Source organism: Myxine glutinosa, chromosome 5, assembly GCF_964187855.1.
Source record: "Myxine glutinosa chromosome 5, kmMyxGlut1.1, whole genome shotgun sequence".
Classification (NCBI taxonomy): domain Eukaryota; kingdom Metazoa; phylum Chordata; class Myxini; order Myxiniformes; family Myxinidae; genus Myxine; species Myxine glutinosa.
In genome coordinates, this window is record NC_136265.1 from 107,270,463 (window position 1) to 107,292,772 (window position 22,310).

Here is a 22,310-nt window from a genome sequence, read left to right on the forward strand (position 1 = left end):
GAGGAGTCGCGACTTCTACCAGCATTTTATAGTGGCCAACATCCTGAAAGTGTGTCATCTCCGACACGACTCTGGACAGGGATGGAAGCCTGCGAACGAGCTGGCGGACCTAACAGGTGTTCGGTCCAGGAGGCAAATCGGGAACATACTAAGAGCGGTGATCCGAAGGGGCCACCAGCTAGGCCTACATTGGACGCAGGACGCAGAGGTTGAGCCCACAGTCCCAAAATTAGGTGTCGCTTTTACCGCAAACGAGCTGCCCCCCATGAGCGCAGGGTCACCCCCCTTACATGTTATGAGCAGCAAGAGTATTTATAGGTCTTGTGTGAAACTTCTTCTTGGGGACCCACCTCTAGCTGGGGTTACCCGGTGGAAAGGACTCTTGCCTCCCGGTCCCCCCTCTGAGCCTTTATGGGATACAATGTATGCTGGACTTATTTCTAAAAGAACAGGTGACCTTCAGTGGCGTTTGGCCCACTGGATTGTTCCTTCCAATGCTGTCATTCGTTTTTTTCCCCCCATTTCCGGCTGTTGCCCCTTTTGTCCGGTGAGGGAAGATTTGTTTCATGCTTTCATTAATTGTGAAAGACTTTCTCCTTTGTTTCATTGGTTAAATTTTATTTCCCATAGATTGCAGGTTACCTTTTCTTTGAAAGCTTACATCTTTGGCTTTCCTCCCAAAAAGGGAACCACATCTATTGTATTCGGGTTCCTAACCGCTACTGCTAAACTGGCCGTATACCTGTCGCGGAAGGCGAAGCTGGGCGGCAGACCCATGCAGGAATGCAGTATTATGGTGTTTTTTAGTTCGTTGGTGTCAGCAAGGCTCAAGCTTGAATTTGGCTGTGTCCAAACTGCAAACGACCTTACAAATTTTGTTGCGACCTGGTGTGTTGGAGGGATTTGTGAGGTCCAAGATAACAAATTGTTAATTTCTGTATAATACAGTGCGGGTGTTTCTTATACACTGTTCCATGCTTCTCCTTGCCGGCGTTTCCCCCCCCCCCCCCCCCTGGTCTTGACCTACTCTTTCTTTCTTAAGTCTCTCCTCAGGGTTGCAGATGCGATTGTAAATTTGTACATATATAATTATGCCTAGTTTAGAAATTATGCCTAGATTTTCTCCTCGTGTGTTTTTTTTGGTATTTGCACCTTTTCTGTCGCTTGGTTTGCAGTGCACCGATTGTTTTTTCCTTCCGGGATTGCTATGATTTTACTGATTTTCCTGGATGAATTGCTTTTGGTGGTACTCTTGTTTTATACTTTTATAATAAAAAGAGCTTAAAAGTCTAAGTCTCTCTCTCTCTCTCTCTCTCTCTCTCTCTCTCTCTCTCTCTCTCTCTCTCATCATATCTCATGCTTTTGATACAGTCCAGCGTCTTGCCTTGCCCTCCAACTTTGTTTTGCATTACCCTATTTTTGATTCATTCTGCACTCATTCAGTTCTGAATAAATAAATAGTCGTCCTTTTCACACTCCTGCAGCCTGTTGTTAACTTTGGTTGACATCCCTTAGCCATGGGCAGAATACCGAGGGATGTCCTTGAAACAACGTGGCAATGACTAATGTACTTGTACTTTGAGAAATGAAGGTTCTTGTTGCTTCTTTGTTTTTGTTTATTTAGGAACTGATGCCCTGGGACCCACCATACTACATTGGCCTTTTCAGAGCAGAGAGGTAAGGACACTTGTACCTTTACTCCCGTTGGTGGTAAAAGGAGGCGTGTTCTGCTTGCCAATGTTATTCAAATTGTATCATTTGATGTAAATTGTGAAAGTGCGAGTAAACTTTGCATCCTCCGATGCTTGAAATTACTTTCAGCGATCGAAGCGTCATCTCTTTTGTTTTGAACGTGTGAGGTTTCCATGAATATGTTGTGACCTTATTGATTTATTATTTAGTTTTATAATCGATACGATCATAGCGGCCTTTGTCATGTTCTTCATTGTGATTGTAAAGCAATCTGGTGACTCAGCAGCCGTAAACGTTCTTTGGCCTATCGGTTTTCTTTTCCTTGTACTGTTAGGTGAGTGTTTCTGTGTGTTCTGTGACTGATAGGTTTTTGTTTTAACATTTTATTACCTGCATTTATTTAGCCTGGTGTTGGCTTAGCGGTTAGGGTGCCGGCTTGGGATCCTAGGATCCTGGGTTCGAATCCCGGTCGATCGCTAAATTAACGCCAGGGGGGTTTACTCAGCCTGTCATCCTTCCAAGGTCTGCAAATTGAGTACCAGCTTGCTGGGATGAATGATCCCGGTGTGTACCCCGGTTTAGAATAGGTACACCGTATCTCTGCGCATCGTAAGAGGCGACTAAGGGTTGGCGTCAGGAAGGGCATCCGGCCATAAAAACATTGCCTCAAACAGGGAACCATGATTGTCATGGGGCCCGCAAGGCTAACCCCCGCTCTAGCGGGGAAAATGGCCTTAAAACGATCATTCATTCATTCATTCATTTTATTACCTGTGCTAGCGAAGCGAAAAGCACGGTTCGGCATTCAGTTGCGTACATGCGTACGTGTGGCGTGTCTGCATTTTAAAATTCATTTATCGGCAACCGTTGGTCCGACCGACACAAAATTTTACCATAGGAGCGCTTCCGCCTGTATAATTTTTTTTTCATAATTATGACAGCCTTGATCATGTGGTACGGACGCCATCTTGGAAAAAACGTTACACCCCTATATCTCCAAAACAGCTCGATGGAAAAAATTGAAACATGGCTCATTGTAAAGAACTCCATATGGGGAGCAAGTGTTGTTAACGATGACGTCATTGGTGCCTTAATTATGACGTCATAATTTGACGGGGACAACGTTTAGTCTGATCAGTTTGAAATTTATTAAGCGTGATCTACGGAACTATTATATTAGAGAATATAAAGTTATGATGTCATCGCTCACATGGTCTGGCAGCCATATTGGATCAAAGAAAGAAAGAAAAAAACATTCAAAAATAGAAGGGTTGACTCACACCAAGTTGACTGCGCAGTGTAAGTATTATATGAATACCATCTAGTTTGTAGTTGGTTCTTTTATTTTTTTTAATGCCTTACCCAACAAAGTTGCTGGAGGAATTGTGATTTCAGGTTTTCCATCCGTGTATTCGTCCTTCCATCCATGATGGGTTTACATTACCACAATAACTTAAGAATGGCTGAAAAGATCTAAGTCAAACTTGGTACAAGTATATATTATGATGCAAAGATAAACTCGTTAGATTATGGGATCAGAGGGCAGAGATCCCTTTAGGTTAAAAAAATAAAAATCTGTTACCTCTTTACCTTTTGACTGAACTTCCTTGTGAACCAGTTATGGGATTTTGACCAACTTGGTCCAAGTATATATTATGATGCAAAGATGAACTGGTTCGATTTTGGGGTCAAGAGGTCAAAGGTCAGAGTCTGTAACAGGTTTTTGTTACCTCGCTAACCTAAGAACGGCTGAAAGGAACTAAGTCATACTTGGTAGAAGTATGTACACTACCGGTCAAAAGTTTTAGAACACCTCAATTTTTCCAATTTTTATTTAAATTTACGCAGTTTAATGTCTCAATGTACTCTTAAATTAAGCATAGAACAAATAAACAATTGGAGATAAAAAAGAAATCATAGAATCATTTTGTTTAACAAAATTTAATTTAAATTTTTGACTCAGCAAAGTATCCACCTTTTGCAGATATAACCGCCGAACACACTCGTGGCATTCTTTCTACAATGGAAATCAAATATTGTTCGGGAAGTTCTTCCCAACACTGTTGCAGAAGTTCCCACAAATGCGTTGCACTTGTAGGTTGCTTTGCTTTCACCCTTCTGTCCAGTTCATTCCAAACCAGCTCGATAGGGTTTAAGTCTGGAGACTGTGCTGGCCATTCCGTGATTTGAAGCCTACCGTCTTGTTCTTTTCCTCGAAGGTCGTTTTGGCATAGCCTGGAGGTGTGTTTAGGGTCATTATCTTGCTGTAGGATGAACCCCTGACCAACGAGGCATATGCCAGAGGGTATTGCATGGCGCTGCAAAATGCTGTGGTAGCCCTTTTGGTTCAGGGTGCCAGTCACTCTGTGCAAGTCGCCACCTCTGGATCCAGCAAAAGAGCTCCAGACCATCACGCTTCCTCCTCCATGTTTGACAGTTGGTGTCACACACTGAGGAACCATCCTTTCGCCTACTCGACGGCGTACAAAAACCCTGCGTGATGAACCAAAGATTTCAAATTTTGATTCATCGGTCCATAAGACCTTCTTCCAGTCTTCAGTAGTCCACTGGCGGTGCTTCATGGCCCGGGCAAGCCTCTTTTTCTTATTTTGCCATCTTTGCAATGGCTTTCTTACTGCCACTCGACCTGTCAAACCTGCAGCTCGAAGTTTTCTATTCACATTTGAAACTGAGACTTGCTTACTTCGACCAGTGTTAAGCTGTGCTTGAAGCTGTTGTCCTGTGAGCCGCCTATCACGCAAGCTGTTGACTCTCAGAAACTTGTCTTCTGATTCTGTTGTGGCTTTGGGTCTGCCAGACCTCTTCCTGTCAGAGTTTCCTCCAGTTTCCAATATACTACTTCCTGCAGTGCAATATTGTCCAAATAATGCTTCAGAGGGTATAATAACAGTCTGTTCCAATACTGCTTTTATACAGACAGGGGGTTTGTAATCAAGTAATCAGCAGAGGTTGGGACACCGGTAGGAATTGTTTGCATCAACTTTCAAGGCTTAATTTACTTACATTGCTGCAGAACAGCTATAAGTTGTTAACCCATTACTTCTTCCCTGAGGAAGGCCTTTTTTTTTACAATATAACTTTGCAATTTACATTATTTTCCCGGTTTTGCTCACCGAAACTTTTTTTTAAACCTCGAGCAGTTTACTGCTTAGCTTTGTACCATTTCAGGTTATTCACTGGACATTAAACTGCGTATATTTCAATAAAAACTGGAAAATTGAAGTGTTCTAAAACTTTTGACTTGTAGTGTATAATGATGTAAAGATAAACAGGTTTTATCATGGGGTCAAGAGGTCAAAGGTTGGAGATTCCATTCGGTAAAAATTTTGTGACTGCACTAACTTGTGAACCAGTGATGGGATTTTGACCAAACTTGTTGTAAGTATATATATTGAACAGCAAAAGAAACGTCAGTCAGAATCAATATTTTGGAGTCTTTATTTTCAAGTCATGATCAACACGAATTGAGATTTAGGATCAACATGAAACATTACAGGTATGGTCACCACAGTTCAAACAATAATGTGAAATGTTCTGAATAAGAAAAACACAAGACCAGGTGAGAACAAGGGAGGTCAAAGTCGGTATCTTGTGTGACCCCCGTGAGCGTTGATGACAGTTGATGACAGCCATACCCATACATCATCTATACATGGAGTGGATTAATCGGTTGATGAAGGCATTTGTCACTTGGGCCCACACTCTGAGAAACGCCTGACTGAGTTGAGCTGCAGTTGTCGGCCTTGGTCGAACGCCATTCAGTCTTCTTTGAACCTCGTCCCACAAGTGCTCTATCCAGTTTAAATCGGGGCTGAGCGCAGGCCAGTGCAAGGTTTGGATGCCATTCTGTTGCTGGAAGTCCCTCGTTGCTCTGGCAGTGTGGGCACGGGCGTTGTCCTGCTGGAAGACATGATTTCCGTGACGTCCAAAATGTGGCACAACGTGAGGTCTGAGGACTTGATCGATGTAGCGAGCAGCTGTGACACCATTGCCTCTTCCTGGACCAATATTCTGGAACACCACAGGACCGACTTTGTGATTGAGAGCAATAGCACCCCATACCATGATGTTTGGACCACCCCACGAGTCTCTTTCCATCGCACAGTCATCTGAGTAGCGTTCCCCACGTCTACGCCAAACTCTCACTCTGACATCTGCCGTGGAAACACAGTATCGGCTTTCGTCTGAGAAAAGAACGGTTCTCCACTGCTGGTAACGCCAATTTTGATGCTGTGTGGCCCACTGTAGTCGGTCACGGCAGTGTCGAGCTGTAAGAATGGGGCCACGATACGGCCTGTGACAACGGACATCCCAACGGACATCCCTGTTCTTCAAACGTCGACGGACTGTATCACCACTAATGTGTCTTTGGTGGGTTCCAACTGTTTGTCTTGCAGTTTCTGTAGCCCTGGTAAAGCGATCTTGGATGTGATGACCCACAATCTGTCGATCCTGTCGTGGTGTTGTTACCCTCTGTCTGCCACTGCGTGGGCGGTCATCGGTGCTGTTGGTGGCCTGGTATCGTTCCTGTAACCTGTAGATGGTTCTCACGTTGACATGGAAAGCATTGGCAACCATTCGTGCAGTCTGTCCATCATGCAATCTTCCAATAGCCTGGTCTCTCTGAATCCTCGTAAGTCTGGGCATGGTGCTGGCATCGAAACCCGAATGATGAACACACGTTTTGGGGTGCATTTTATAGGGAAAGTCACAAGGAGACGCACGTGCATTTTGATTTCCATGGGAATCATGCACGACTTTGTACCATGGTCGTTTTTTTGCCTGCGTTTTGGTGACATGTTTTTATCCACGTGTGCACCACTGTCGGTAGTTAGGATTAAATTTAGATACAGACTAATGTAAATAACGAGATATCTAAACGAAATGCATTGATATTTCTATGGGAAATGTTCAGGAATTATTTTTATGAAGTGACGTTTCTATTGCTGTTCAGTGTATTATGATGCAAAGATGAATTGATTAGATTTTGGCATCAAAGGTCAATTAGTACAAGTACAATTGGTGCAATTGCCAACCTATGGCTGTTTGTTCATGCTCAATCCATTCCATATGCTGAGGATCAAGCAAGGAAGCAGCACGTACCATGTTTGAGTCTTTGGTATGACTCGCCGGGGTTTGACCCGCTGAGCTCCCATACTCAAAGAGTGGATGGTCTAACAATTACGTCTTGCTGAGTCGGGTAATCATGTTTATTTTTTCTTATCAATTTCTAATCCTGCGATATCGTTTGTTATCGTTAAATGTGCGTCCTTTCACAATTCCAATAACATGCGTTTAGGTCCCCACACATACAAACACGTAGATATGGAGTAGTTCATTCTAGAAGCGAACGAACCAATCCATATTCTTCCCTCTAGGTCTTCAAGACAGCTCTTCACCACCATCTCAGATCGTCCCTAATCCAAAACCATGATCTTTCCTATCCTCGTTAACCTCTCCCCCCCCCCCCCCTAATCCCTATTATATATTTTATAATATATAAGCCCATTATTTAATTACATAGGGTTAGAATAAAATCGTTCTTTCCTCATTTTTTTCCCGATTTAACTCTAGATTTCGATATAATTATTTAGGCCATGATCATTTATGATCAAATACGAATTTGAATATCAACTTTTAATAAGCCTATACAATACATTATTCAATCTTGCAAGGAGCTAATCACATTGCACCTGTCTCCTATAGATATTGCACCATTTTGCACCATTTTGCATCTATCTCCGATTGCCCTATCTATTGCATATATATATATATATATATATATATATATATATATATATATATATATATATATATATATATATATATATATATATATATACACAAAGAATTAAGTTAAGCACCCCCCCCCGTTTTTTTACAACCTCGCACATTACAAGTTTGTTGTCGTCAAAACAGTGTAATATACCCATGATATTGCTATATTTTCTGGAGAAGTGATATTATGGTCACATAAAAACATAACAATCATGCCGTTTTCAATATTTTATTCTGAATAATTTAAGGTGAAAATTTTTGGGAATTTTAGGCATATTTTCACCTCAATTTAAGTATGGAGCTATAGGTCCATCACGGACAGTGTGGATGACGTTTATGTTTTCTAACGTACAGTCATTGTTCTGAGAAGACCTCTAGCGATCTTTGCGTCAATAACGTGTGTAGGACCCACGTGATCGGATCACTGACTCAACCCTACGTCTCATAGACCCTGTAAGCCGTCGTATGCGTTGCTGTGGCAGGTTGTTCCATTACCGATGTAATGCACGTTCCAATTCATCCAGATTGGCTATTGGAGGGACCATCTTCGCAATTTGTCGTCCCAACATGTCCCAAACGTGCTCGAGGGGGTTCAACCTGCCACAGCAACGCATACGACGGCTTACAGGGTCTATGAGACGTAGGGTTGAGTCAGTGATCCGATCACGTGGGTCCTACACACGTTATTGACGCAAAGATCGCTAGAGGTCATCTCAGAACAATGACTGTACGTTAGAAAACATAAACGTCATCCACACTGTCCGTGATGGACCTATAGCTCCATACTTAAATTGAGGTGAAAATATGCCTAAAATTCCCAAAAATTTTCACCTTAAATTATTCAGAATAAAATATTGAAAACGGCATGATTGTTATGTTTTTATGTGACCATCATATCACTTCTCCAGAAAATATAGCAATATCATGGGTATATTACACTGTTTTGACGACAACAAACTTGTAATGTGCGAGGTTGTAAAAAAACGGGGGGGGGTGCTTAACTTAATTCTTTGTGTATATATATATATACAGTGCGTATCAAAAAAAAAGGTAATCCGAATTCAATGGTTTAATATGCAAAGGTTATTTAGTTTGACAATTTACATGTGGTTTACCAATTATGAGGAGATCCTCAGCTTTCCATTGATGCCTTTCATGCATCATTGCTGTCACACATGACCGAGTACATGTTCATTGAAAATGACAAGTTCAAATCGCATTTTTACAAGTTTGGCTAATCGGTGCAAGACAGTTTGAAATGGACGCATTACTTGTCGACTGGCAAGTTGATTATGTAAAATTGTTAAGCTGGTCTGGTAATCGTCGGTTGCGTCATCCTTTGTTTAAGATGGGTATTTAAGATGGGCCTACAGTGTATGGGTTTAGAGATGGTCTGAGTCATTGAAAAGATGGTTCAACTTACGACTGAACAGCGGACCTTCGTGGTTACAACCTTTCACCAAACTGGAAGTTTGCAGCGAACTCGTGATGCGTTCAGGGAACGTTTCCCAGAACAAGAGCCCCCAGCAGCCAAAACCATCTGGGCGAATGTTAGAAAATACCAAGAGCATGGCATTAGCCTCAACCACAACAAGGGGAATTCTGGTAGGAGGCGCACTGGGCGATCGGAAATGAACATTGCAGCAGTAAGGCAGCAAGTTTTAGAGCATCCTAGGGATACCAGCGCATGACAAAATGGGACAGGATTGCCCTCGGCAACATTCAACCGAATCACAAGACTGGACCTCCACCAACATCCAGATCGGATTCACATCCGGCATCAAATTACGCCAGGGGATTTTGCCAGGAGGCTGGTGCTTGCCAGATGGTTGATAGCACGTTGCGAAGCAGATGTCAATTTCCTGCGGTATCTCGTAATCGGCGACGAAGCTGCTTTCGCCATGGGTGGCAAGGTCAATACCCATAATGTTCTTGAATATGCACCGACAGGACAACCCCCGGAATTTAATTTTGACACCAACATGAATCGAAAAAAAAGTGGACTGTTTGGTTGGGACTTTGTGGAAGTGGTCAGGTGATCGGACCATTATTCTTTCAAAGGAATGTCAATGGTAACAGGTATCTGCAGATGATCAATGATGAAGTTTTACTGCAGCTGGAGGAGAACTTTGAGCGACAGTTTCGTGGTCTTCAGATATCTCTGGTGGGCCCAAGACGGCACCCCAGCACATCGTCTTATCGCTGTCCGAGATTGACTGAGGGAACTCTTTGGAGACCGAGTCATCGCCCTCAACCATGCAGTGGAATGGCCGCCAAGATCACCTTACCTCACACCATGTGATTAATTCCTTTGGGGACATTTAAAGAACAAAGTGTTCGTAACTCCTCCCCGTGATCTTGACGAATTGCAGGGCCGTATTCGACATGAAGTGGATGCTTTGCGCAATGACCCGGCTATGGTGAGACGAGCAGTTCTGGGTATGCTCCGCCGCTGTGAGCTTTGTGTTGAAAGGGGAGGTGGACATGTTGAAGGGGTGGGTGCATAAAGGCCAATCATTCCTGAGAAAAGTTCACATCTGACGTTCATTTTGCACCAATTATCCTGATTTGCATCGATTAGCCAAACTTGTAAAAATGCGATTTGAACTTGTCATTTTCAATGAACATGTACTCGGTCATGTGTGACAGCAATGATGCATGGAAGGTATCAATGGAAAGCTGAGGATCTCCTCTTAATTATTAAACCACATGTAAATTGTCAAAATAAACAACCTTTGCATATTAACCCCTTGAATTCGGATTACCTTTTTTTTGATACGCACTGTATATCTATATATATATAAAACACAGTTTGTGTGTGTGTGTGTGTGTGTAATGTTACCGGTAGACTCCTAAACGGAGAGGCTCACGTACTTGATATTTGGCACAAACATGGCCATTGAGCCTGGGAAGAACATGGTCAACCTAAAAATTTATTACATAATATTTTTAAACCATATTTTTACCTCAGCGCATTTCAGCGAGGAATATTATGACCAGAATGGCAGAGCAGCGCGCTGATTCGATCAGAGCGATCACGTGATGTTCCTTGCCGCCATTAACTCAGTTACGCGTTCGCACGTATTTCAGAGTGAAAAGCGATTCCGTTTTTTCACATTTCAGCGAGGAATATTGCCATTCACACCACATAGGTTTTTTTCCCTTTCATCTTTAGATCCATATTTTTTGCCATAACGTAGCGCATTATGGCTCTCTCGAGCTCGGGTTAGCCAATCACCTGGGAGCATGAGGCCACGTTGGCCACGCCCACGACACGATGCAGAGTTGCAATCGATCGCTCAGAGCGATCACGTGATGTTCCTTGCTGCGCGATTGCATTTTTTCACATTTCAGCGAGGAACATTGCCATTCACATCACATAGGTTTTTTTTTTCTTTCATCTTTAGATCCATATTTTTTTTCAGCGAGGAATATTATACTCGGAATCTGAATCGGTGGCAGAGCAGCGCGCTGATTCAACGATTCGCGTGTCCTCCCCCCTCCCCTCCCCCTCCCCCCTCCCCTCCCCCTCCCCCCTCTCCTCCCCTCCCCCCTCCCCCTCCCTCCCTCTCCTCCACTCCCCCCTCTCCTCCCCTCCCCCTCCCCCTCCCCCCTCTTCTCCCTCACGTTTATACACGGAATGCCGGGTACTTCCCCCCCCTCTTCTCCCCTCCCCCCCTCTCCTCCCCTCCCCCCCGTTCCCCTCCCCTCCTCTTCCCCGCCCGGCAATGCCGGGTACTTCCCCCCCCTCTTCTCCCCTCCCCCCCGTTCCCCTCCCCTCCACTTCCCCCTCCCCTCCTCTTCCCCCTCCCCTCCCCCCTCCCCTCCCCCTCCCCCTCCCCCCTCTTCTCCCTCACGTTTATACACGGAATGCCGGGTACTTCCCCCCCCTCTTCTCCCCTCCCCCCCCTCTCCTCCCCTCCCCCCCTCTCCTCCCCTCCCCCCCCCCCCGTTCCCCTCCCCTCCTCTTCCCCGCCCGGCAATGCCGGGTACTTCCCCCCCTCTTCTCCCCTCCCCCCCTCTCCTCCCCTCCCCCCCTCTCCTCCCCTCCCCCCCGTTCCCCTCCCCTCCCCCCTCCCCCTCCCCCTACCCCTCCGCCCTCCCCCGCTTCCCCTCCCCCTCCCCTCCCCTTCCCCCCTCCCCCCTCCCCTCCCCCTCCCCCCTCCCCCTCCTCCCCCTCCCCCCAATCCCCCTCTCCCTCCCCCCTCCCACTCCCACTCCCCTCCCCTTCCCCCTCCCTCCCTCCCCCTCCTCCCTCCCCCTCCCCCTCCCCCATCACCCTCCCCTCCCCCCTCTCCTCCCCTCCCCCCTTCTCCTCCCCTCCCTCCTCTCCTCCCCTCCCCCCTTCTCCTCCCCTCCCCCCTCTCCTCCCCTCCCCCCTTCTCCTCCCCTCCCCCCTTCTCCTCCCCTCCCCCTCCCCCTCTTCGCTCCTCCCCCCTCTTCTCCCCTCCCTCCTCTTCTCCCCTCCCCCCCTCTTCTCCCCTCCCCCCTTCCCCCTCCCCCCTTCCCCCTCCCCCCTCCCCCCTCCCCTCCCCCCTTCCCCCTCCCCTCCCCTTCCCCCTCCCTCCCCTTCCCCCTCCCTCCCATTCCCCCTCCCCTCCCCCCTCTCCTCCCCTCCCCTCCCCCCTCCCCCTCCCCCCTCTTCTCCCCTCCCCCCCCTCTTCTCCCCTCCCCCCCTCCTCCCCTCCCCCCCGTTCCCCTCCCTTCCCCCGCCCGGCAATGCCGGGTACTTCTGCTAGTATATATATATATATATATATATTAGTGAAATAGTGTTGGGGTAACCTCTGTTTTTGAAAGAATCACTCGTTTCTTGAGCCCACATGTCAAAAGTGATCATTGCTGCAAATATGTCACAATTGAAGAAACTGGGAATATGGTGTGGAATTCTTGCACGATGGAGGATGACATGACTCGTACATTAAATAAGAATGAGAGTCTGTCTGCTTATAGTCGACACCCATGCTGAATCCATATATTGCAAAAGAGATGCTGATGTCCGAAAAATTCACACAGGTATCCAAAATGTCAGGTGTACTGAAGATACAGATGATAATTATTGACATAATTGAAGAAACCTTCCACTTCACCCCGGGAAGAAATAATCACCCCAATAAAATCGTCAGTCACGTTTCAGGATTGGTTTGGGACCATGATTGTTGATCATATTTTCTTAGATATAAACGACGAAGATAAGAGGGTCCCATTTTGGTTCCCATGGATACCTCTTTTTGTTGTTTATTAAAATTATCCCCAAACTTAACAGAAGACAAGAACAGATACATTCAAAGTACACCGCCCCCATGCCAAATAATTAAATATCCTCCAGCGCGGCCCGACAATACCGCCGTGCAGCTTATCGAGACTGTATTGGGAAGGAGAGGTGTGCAATAATTGATTGGTTAATTGCATAATAAAAATGCAATTTTTTTTTGTTTTTTTGTATACAAGATCGAGGCTCATGAAAGAGCTAACATTAATCACACAAAAAGTCAAACCTACACATAAAACACAAAAATAAAGGGAGCGGTAGACAACTTGGGGAGAGAGGGGGAAGGACACAAACACAACATTTGAGAGCAGTAACATTGGGAGAAATGTGGGAGGGGGAGGGCTTGGGGGGAGGTGGGAGAGTTATAAAACACATGAACACTGCAAGGACTTCCAGGAAAGAAGTTGGAATTTAAAAAAAAAAAAAGTGTATCTGGGGTGAATTAGCGGGGGTAGAAAAGATCCAGGTTTGGATGGGGGAAGATAAGAGATGGTGGTGAACAGCTGTTTTAAAGACCTGGAGGGAGGAGTGGGATTGAAGGGAGTGGGGGAGTTTGTTCCAGAGGCGGGAGAAAAGAGGAATGACAGAGTGAAGGTGAGCAGAGAGCCTAGATTTTGGCAGTTTAACCATAAGAGGGTTTCAGGCAGATCTTGTGCGACCTGAAGGAATATTGGGGGGACAGAGCACAGAGAGAGCTGGGGGAGCAAGGCCGGAGAGGAGTCGGTGAAAGACAGAAAGCTTAGGTATGCTATTGGCCAATTTTAATTGCATAATCAACAAATGACGATCGTAAAATATTTTCTTAATCAATTGCTAATAGCATACCTAAGCCACCAGTGCTTCATCCGAAGCTGTATCTTTTTGAAAATTAATTAAATAAGGCATTAATCAAAAAAATTAAATAATTAATTGATTAATCAATAAATAATTAATCGATTAATTGATTAATCAAAATTATCCTATATAGCCAAATCACTTGGTCACTGTCGTGTCCAAATATCAGCTTCCTAGCTCAAATGATGCCTGAGATATTGCCCAGATGAGAAAGAAAATAAATAAATGACTAATAATGAAAATATATAAATAATAATTATTTAAAAAAAAAAATCAATTGGCTAATAGAATATATAAACCACCACCATTTCATCTGAATCTGTAACTTTATAAAATAATTAATTAATTAAGTCATTAATCGAATAATTAAATAATTTATCGATTAATTAATTAATCAATAAATCAAAAATAGCCTTTACAGCCAAATCACTTGGTCATTGGCATGTCCGAATATCAGCTTCCTAACTCAAAATGTGCCTGAGATAATGCCCAGAAGAGAAAGGAAATGAATAAGTACTTAATTAATCGATAATAATTAAGTAACTAATCAAAAAACAAAAAATACCGATTTTGACAAAGTACTTACTCACTATCGTGCCCAAATTTTAGCTTCCTAGCTCAAAGGATGGCTGAGATATCGCCCAGACAAACAAGAAAGAAAACAAGAAAACAAACAAGAAAGCAAACAAGTAAAGATACATTCAAAGTACACCGACCCCATGTCAAATAATTAAATATCCTCTAGTGCGGCATTGCCGGGGCGCCTGAGGCGCCCGACAATACCGCCGCGCAGCTCATACTGACTGAATTTGGAGGGAGAGGTGCACGATATTTGATTGATTAATTGCATAATTAAAATCAATAAAAGATTGTCATAAAATATTTTCATAATCAATTGGCTAATAGCATAACTAAACCACAAGTGCTTCATCCGAAGATGTAACTTTTAGAAATGTAATTAAATAAGTCATTCATAAAAAATTATATAATTAATTTATTAATCAATAAATAATTAATCGATTAATTGATTAATCAATAAATCAAAAATAGACTTTGCAGACAAATCACTTGGTCATTGTCATGTCCAAATATCAGCTTCCTAGCTCAAAAGGTGCTTGAGATATTGCCCAGATGAGAAATAAAATAAATAACTAATTAATAATGAAAATAAATAGATAATAATCATAAAAAAATGAAATAATTAATCAATTCGCTAACAGAACACATAAACCACCACCATTTCATCAGAATCTGTAACTTAAAAAAAAAGTTTTTTAGTCATCCATCAAATAATTAAATAATTAATCGATTTATTGATTTATTGATTAAGCAATAAATCAAAAATAGCCTTTGCAGCCAAATCTCTTGGTCATTGGCATGTCTAAATATCAGCTTCCTAACTCAAAAGATGCCTGAGATAATGGCCAGAAGAGAAAGGAAATATATAAGTATTGAATTAATCGCTAATAATTAAATAACTCATCAATTACTTGATTAATCAAAAAACAAAAAATACTATTTTTGACAAAGTACTTGCTCACTATTGTGCCGAAATTTCAGCTTCCTAGCTCAAACGATGGCTGAGATATCGCCCGGACAAACAAGAAAGAAAACAATTACAGATACATTCAAAGTACACCGCCCCCATGCCAAATAATTAAATATCCTACAGCGCGGCATTGCCGGGGCGCCTCCGGCGCCCGGCAATACCGCAATGCAGCTCATACAGGCTGCATTGGGAGGGAGAGGTGTACAATAATTGATTGATTAATTGTACAATTAAAATCAATAAAAGATTATCACAAAATATTTTCTTAATCATTTGGCTAATAGCATAACTAAACCACTAGTGCTTCATCCGAAGATGTATCTTTTAAAAATTTAATTAAATAAGTCATTAATAAAAAATTAAATAATTAATTGATTAATCAATAAATAATTAATCGATTAAATGATTAATCAAAAATATCCTTGATAGCCACATCACTTGGTCACTGCCATGTCCAAATATTAGCTTCCCAGCTCAAAAGGTGCCTGAGATATTGGCCAAATGAGAAAGAAAATAAATAAATGATTAATAATGAAAATAAATAAATAATAATCATGAAAAAATTAAATAATTAATCAATTCGGTCACAGAACACATAAACCACCACCATTTCATCAGAATCTGTAACTTAAAAAATATAAAATAGTCATTAATTGAATAATTAAATAATTAATCGATTAATTGATTAATTGATTAATTAATAAATCAAAAATAGCCTTTGCAGCCAAATCACCTGGTCATTGGCATGTCCAAATATCAGCTTCCTAACTCAAAAGGTGCCTGAGTTAATGGTCAGAAGAGAAAGGAAATTTAATTAATTAAATCAGTACTTAATTAAACGCTAATAATTAAATAACTCCTCAATTAATTAATTATTCAAAAAACAAAAAATACTGTTTTTGACAAAGGACTTGCTCACTATTGTGCCGAAATTTCAGCTTTCCAGCTCAAAGGATGGCTGAGATATCGCCCGGACAAACAAACAAACAAGAAAACAAACAAGTACACATACATTCAAAGTACACCGCCCCATGCCAAATAATTAAATATGCTGCAGCGCGGCATTGCCGGGGCGCCTCCGGCGCCCGGCAATACCACAGTGCAGCTCATTGAGGCTGCATTGGGAGGGAGAGGTGTACACTAATTGATTGATTAATTGTATAATTAAAATCAATAAAAGATTATCACAAAATATTTTCATAATCAATTGGCTAATCGCATAACTAAACCACTAGTGCTTCATCCGAAGATGTATCTTTTAGAAATTTAATTAAATAAGTCATTTATAAAAAATTAAATAATTAATTGATTACTCAATAAATAATTAATCGATTAATCAATAAATAATTAATAGATGAAATGATTAATCAATAAATCAAAAATATCCTTGATAGCCACATCACTTGGTCACTCATGTCCAAATATTAGCTTCCCAGCTCAAAAGGTGCCTGAGATATTGGCCAAATGAGAAAGAAAATAAATAAATGATTAATAATGAAAATAAATAAATAATAATCATAAAAAAATTAAATTATTAATCAATTTGGTCAGAGAACACATAAACTACCACTATTTCATCAGAATCTGTAACTTAAAAAAAAAAAATTTTTTTGTCATTAATCGAATAATTAAATAATTAATCGATTAATTGATTAATTCATAAATCAAAAATATCCTTTGCAGCCAAATCACCTGGTCATTGGCATGTCCAAATGTCAGCTTCCTAACTCAAAAGGTGCCTGAGTTAATGGTCAGAAGAGAAAGAAAATTTGATTAATTAAATAAGTACTTAATTAATCGCTAATAATTAAATAACTCCTCAATTTATTGATTAATCAAAAAAAAAAATACCGTTTTTGACAAAGGACTTGCTCACTATTGTGCCGAAATTTCAGCTTCCAAGCTCAAAGGATGGCTGAGATATCGTCCGGACAAACAAACAAGAAAGCAAGAAAGCAAGAAAGCAAGAAAGAAAACAAGAAAACAAGAAACCAGAGTGAAAACTGAGTACTCTCTTTCAGCGTGCGTCACTGCCGAGCCCCCTTTTGTTCCCGGCAATGACGATTTGCAATGCCTGGAGATGGCATAGGAAAGGAGCGGTGTACAACAAACAACCAAAGTGAAAACTGAGTACTCCCTTTCAGCGTGGGTCATTGCCGAGCCCCCTTCGGTTTCCGGCAATGACGTTATGCATCGCCTGGATATGGCATAGGAAAGGAGCGGTGTACAATAGATTGAGGACTAATTCAGCCAATCCTAAAGGTGTAGCGGCACAAGGATTGTGCTCCAAAATGTATTGCAGAAGCTCCAATCCCTCATTTGTGGGATTGTTGGGATACAAAGAAGGAATGTCCATGGTGAAAAGGCAATAATAATAATAATAATGCATTTATTTTATATAGCCCTTTCTTCCTGAAATGATGACTGATGACTGATGACTGATGGCTGATGAATGATGATGACTTCCTCCTTCCTGAAAACGAAAGGTATTAAAAGGACGAATCACATGGGAGGTATCCTTCACCTAGTTGGGCAATGAAGTGACCGACGACGGTGCCAAAAATTCCATCGACTATTTACGTAATCCATATATTGCATCAGATGTTTTGGTTCCTTGGTGTTTTTGACAAAGGGTTATTCCCAAAACATCAATCGTGTTTCTTTTTAAAACGGTGTATTTTTCACCCTGGCCTTTGTTTTATGATATTTCACCAACGTAGATTACCTTTATTTATATATTTATATACAGTCACGTGAAAAAGTCAGTACACCCCATGTAAAGTTTTGACTTTTTCAACATATTTCAACATACAGCTATTTGATCTTCATTTCAACAATATTGATAGATAAAGGTGATATAATGTAACAAATATCATGAAACATTTACATTTTGTCGTCCATTGTATAATTTAAATAAACATAAATGCAAATTTCGCATATGGAAAAAGTAAGTACACCCTTGGCTCTAATAGGTGGTATTTCCCCCTTTGGCAGAAACAACCTCAAGTAGGCGTTTCTTATAACTGTCTACCAGTCTCTGACATCGACTGGGAGAAATTTTTGCCCACTCCTCCATGCAGAATTCTTTCAGCTGTGCGATGTTTGAGGGGTTTCTTGCATGCACAGCTCGTTTCAAATCCCCCCCACAACATCTCGATGGGATTTAGATGCGGGCTTTGACTTGGCCATTCCAGAACCCTCCATTTCTTTCTTTTCAGCCATTCCTTGGTGGATTTACTGGTAAGTTTAAGGTCATTGTCATGTTGCAAGGTCCACCTTCAGTTGAGCTTCAACTTTCCGACAGATGGCCTCACATTATCCTCAAGCACCCTCTGGTACAATGAAGAATTCATAGTGGATTCTATGATGGTGAGCTGCCCAGGCCCTGATGCAGCAAAGCTGCCCCAAACCATAATATTTCCACCACCATGCTCTTACAGTTGGTATCAGGTTCTTGTGGTCAAATGCTGTCTTTGGTTTTCGCCAAACATGTCTTCTGGTACTGTGGCCAAATAGCTCTACCTTTGACTCATCTGTCCAGAGCACATTGTTCCAGAAGTGCTGGTCTTTGCCTGGGTGTTCATTGGCAAACTTTAGTCTTGCCCTGATGTTCTTTCTGGACAGCAAAGGTTTCCTCCTGGCACACCTCCCATGTAGATCAAATTTGTGCAGCCTCTTTCTAATGGTAGACTCGTGCACTTTGACATCAACAGTGGCAAGGGCTACCTGTAGGTCCCGTGATGACATTCTGGGGTTCTTAGAGACTTCTTTCAGCATCTTGTGGTCTGCTCTCGGGCTGAACTTGCTGGGGCGGCCTGGCCTGAACAAGTTGACAGTTGTTTGGAATCTTCTCCACTTGTAGATGATCCTCCGGACAGTCGAATGATTGATTTCAAATTGTTTGGAGATCTTTTTAAATCCCTTCCCAGACTCATAGGCATCTATAACCTTTTTTCTGAAGGCCTCAGAAAGCTCTTTTGATCTAGGCATGGTGACGCCGCACACTTCAACAACAAAGAGCAAACCAAACGAAATGTCTGAGGTTTAAATAAGACAGGTTCCTCCAAGATCCTCTCCAACGATGTTCTAATCATTTGCACCTGAGCTGGTGCACATGATTCTAATTTTAGGTATTTGAAGTAGTGATAAATGTAGGGGTGTACTTACTTTTTCCACATGCGAAATTTGCATTTATGTTTCATTAAATTATACAATGGACTACAAAATGTAAATGTTTCATGATATTTGTTATATTATATCACCTTTATCTGTCAATATTGTTACGGTCCGCGGATAAGGATGTTGTTTGCCGAGCGAAGGCACCGCGGCCAAACAGTTGTTCCCCGACTAAACCCGATTCACCCAAACATTGGCCGTATCGCGCCACAGATATTCAATGTGGAAAAGACTAAGACGACGAATGCAAAGAGGAAGAAGAAGAAGACGTACAGAAGAGTAACGGGGTTTATTATTTACACACACATAAGCAAAAAGAGCAGTCACGGGTATTTACAGCGGACATGAAAAAGCAGGTAACACAGTGCAAATTACTAGCTTATACTGACTTAGTTTACTACCCAGGACAGCACGAACAGAACAAACTCACGTACGCAAATGGATGGAAGGGTAGGAATCGTTTGGACTTGGAGGGATGAGCAGGCGGGATCACAGGGCACAGCGAGCAGGTCCACTCTGGGCGGGAAGCGAGGTGCCGGCAGCTCCTTGTATTCGGCTTTACAGCGCACGCCGGCAGGGTCACTCGGCTGGTTGAAACTGGGCTGGTTGAAGCGGCTCTTTGTCAAAGGCTTTTCGTATCTCTCACGCAACTCCGGTGCAACTCTGAACTCTCTCCCGGTGGACTGCCAACCCTCTTACGCACCTGGACTCATCTGCCGTATCTTTGGTGTAGCTTGTCCCAGCTATCGTCGCACCCTTCTCCCCAAACCTTCAGCGCGGGTCTGACACGCCCTCCTCGGTTTCGGTACCGCCCCCCCCCCCGTGCTCTGTTTCGTGACCTTGTATGGTAATCCCACGGGCTTGTCTCCTTATTTGGGCATGGCGCCGACGGCACGCCCCTCGTGGCGAGCCACGGGCTTGTTTCCTTATTTGGGCATGGGGCTGAACAGCCCCGCCTTTCGTGGCGCGCCCTGGGCTTGCCTCTCCCGGGCGACCCCGCCCCTCCTGTTCAAACAGAGCACGGAGCACATATTCACGATAGCAGCGAAATGAGAGGGCATGCACCCCACGCTTGTGAACTGCTTTACCCGCAGATGGAGAGTTTGGCTGGGAAATGGAAGTATTGAAGGGGAGCTATTCTTAATTGATTCGGTGCAATGGAGTGTCCTTCTAATGGAAGACAAGGCCTTACTCTAAAACACATAATAAGATATAAGCTACTGAACAAGGGTTTTATCGGGTCCTGCAATGTGGTGTTTCATGGAATTAACTACCGGGACGCCCTTTTTACCTTTACACAACTCTGGAGGCAGGAGGGGCCATATCCAACCAATGTTACACAACAATTTACCACAATACAATACACACAATCAAAAAAATGCAATCCTCATGTCCGCAACACTGCACCCTCCTCCTCTTAGGCACGTCCCGGGCCTATAACTTTAATTTAGTGTGACACGTAGGTGTAGTTCCCTCTACTTTTAACCTGACCCTGAGTGCGACAGTTTTAAAACATAGATAAATATGTCCCACTGCTCCATTGCACCCTGCCTAACAGACTCACGCCCACAGCTAACCGAATTGCGGAATGGTCTTCAAACTACACACTGACGGTGGGGAGCATTATTTACAATTGACGCTACTTTTATTTACAAAACTAACCCAGGACCTGTGATCGTTCTTTCTGGGGGGGAGACAGTCTGCTCTGCATCAATGCACCATGAAAGCACCCAAAACGCACCAACACACCCTCAAGCACCAATCGGTGCAGTCACCATTGTTCATCAGTGTTCATGAATAAAAATAAATCAACAACCCCTAACCCTGCAGGTGGTCTCTTGCTCTTCGGCTCCCTCTGCTGGCTATTATTATTTTCTTCCAGATGTTTTCTTTTTCCTTTGCTGGCGGCCTATTTGTATTAAAACTTGCACCCAACGTGTCCATTTTTATTTATTTATGGCCCACAGGGGCCGACTAGTGTGGTTCACCTGTGGGGCATCGGTGCCCTGTGGCCCAGGTCCGCCAGCAAGATTTTGGGCCTTCATGGCCGGTTCCAGCAGAGGGGCCACGCCCCAACCCATGGGGTCCATCAGTGGTGCTCGGCCACAGACATGTGGTCCATAATGTGGTGCATCGATGCAGACAGCTGGTTCTGGGAGTTTCGGGCGCACAATGGCGGACTCACGCACGCTCCCCTCGGCGCCCAATGGCGCACAGGTCATGTGGGAGACAAAAGGGGGGAGAGACAGATGAGCGAGGGGTAAGGTCACAAGGGTACACATCAATAAGGCAATGCAGGGCGAAATGCGTACGGAGAGCGAAGTGAGAAAGCTCGTCCCTACCGTACGTCACCCCCCCTGTCACCTACACTACCCTTGCCCTCACCCCATATTTACAAAATCTACACATTTACAAATCCGTCGCTACTGTCACGTCTTCCCCATATTTCCCTTATACAAAATTCGTCACCACAATCCCTCTATCCAAAATTTGCCATCACCAAATTCATCATCAATCATAAGGAGGAAGAGATGGAACATCAAGCACAATGTCACACGCACGTCATGATGCGTCTCACAATCCAAAACATTTGCATAAAAAAAATAATTAAACATGGCATGGTGTGGGGGTACGTCATCTTTACCTCAGGTGAGTGGATGCAGATGGTGCGAGGAGATCCTTCATCCTATCTACCCTTTAAATGACTTTAACACTCTTTACTCTACCCGGGGTCTTTCCCTGCCAATCCATTGGCCAACTTACACTATGGGTTCTAAAAACCAATTCCCATTGACCAAACTGTGGTGCTTCTCAATTTGGGGTCTCACTCCCCCGATTCATCTCCCGGTGCCCTTGCACAATTTCTGGGCTGAGACGTGTAGCTCTCCCAGCAGGTCTACCCACCTGCACACCTCCACCACTGCAGTTGCCACCCGAGCTTACCTAGCTCCTCACCCTAACCTATCTAATTGGGGAAGGCCCCTCCTG

At 43.3% G+C, this 22,310-nt stretch overlaps 1 protein-coding gene across 3 annotated transcripts in view; it reads left to right on the plus strand.

Moving 5' to 3' along the window:
- Nucleotides 1-22,310, plus strand: part of MIPEP (mitochondrial intermediate peptidase) — a 202,529-nt gene that overhangs the window by 107,023 nt on the left and 73,196 nt on the right. For all 3 annotated transcript variants that reach the window (XM_078778500.1, XM_078778502.1, XM_078778501.1), the window contains exon 11: nucleotides 1,625-1,677. In XM_078778500.1, coding sequence (XP_078634626.1) covers nucleotides 1,625-1,677 — 53 coding nt within the window. The remainder of the gene's footprint in view (nucleotides 1-1,624; nucleotides 1,678-22,310) is intronic.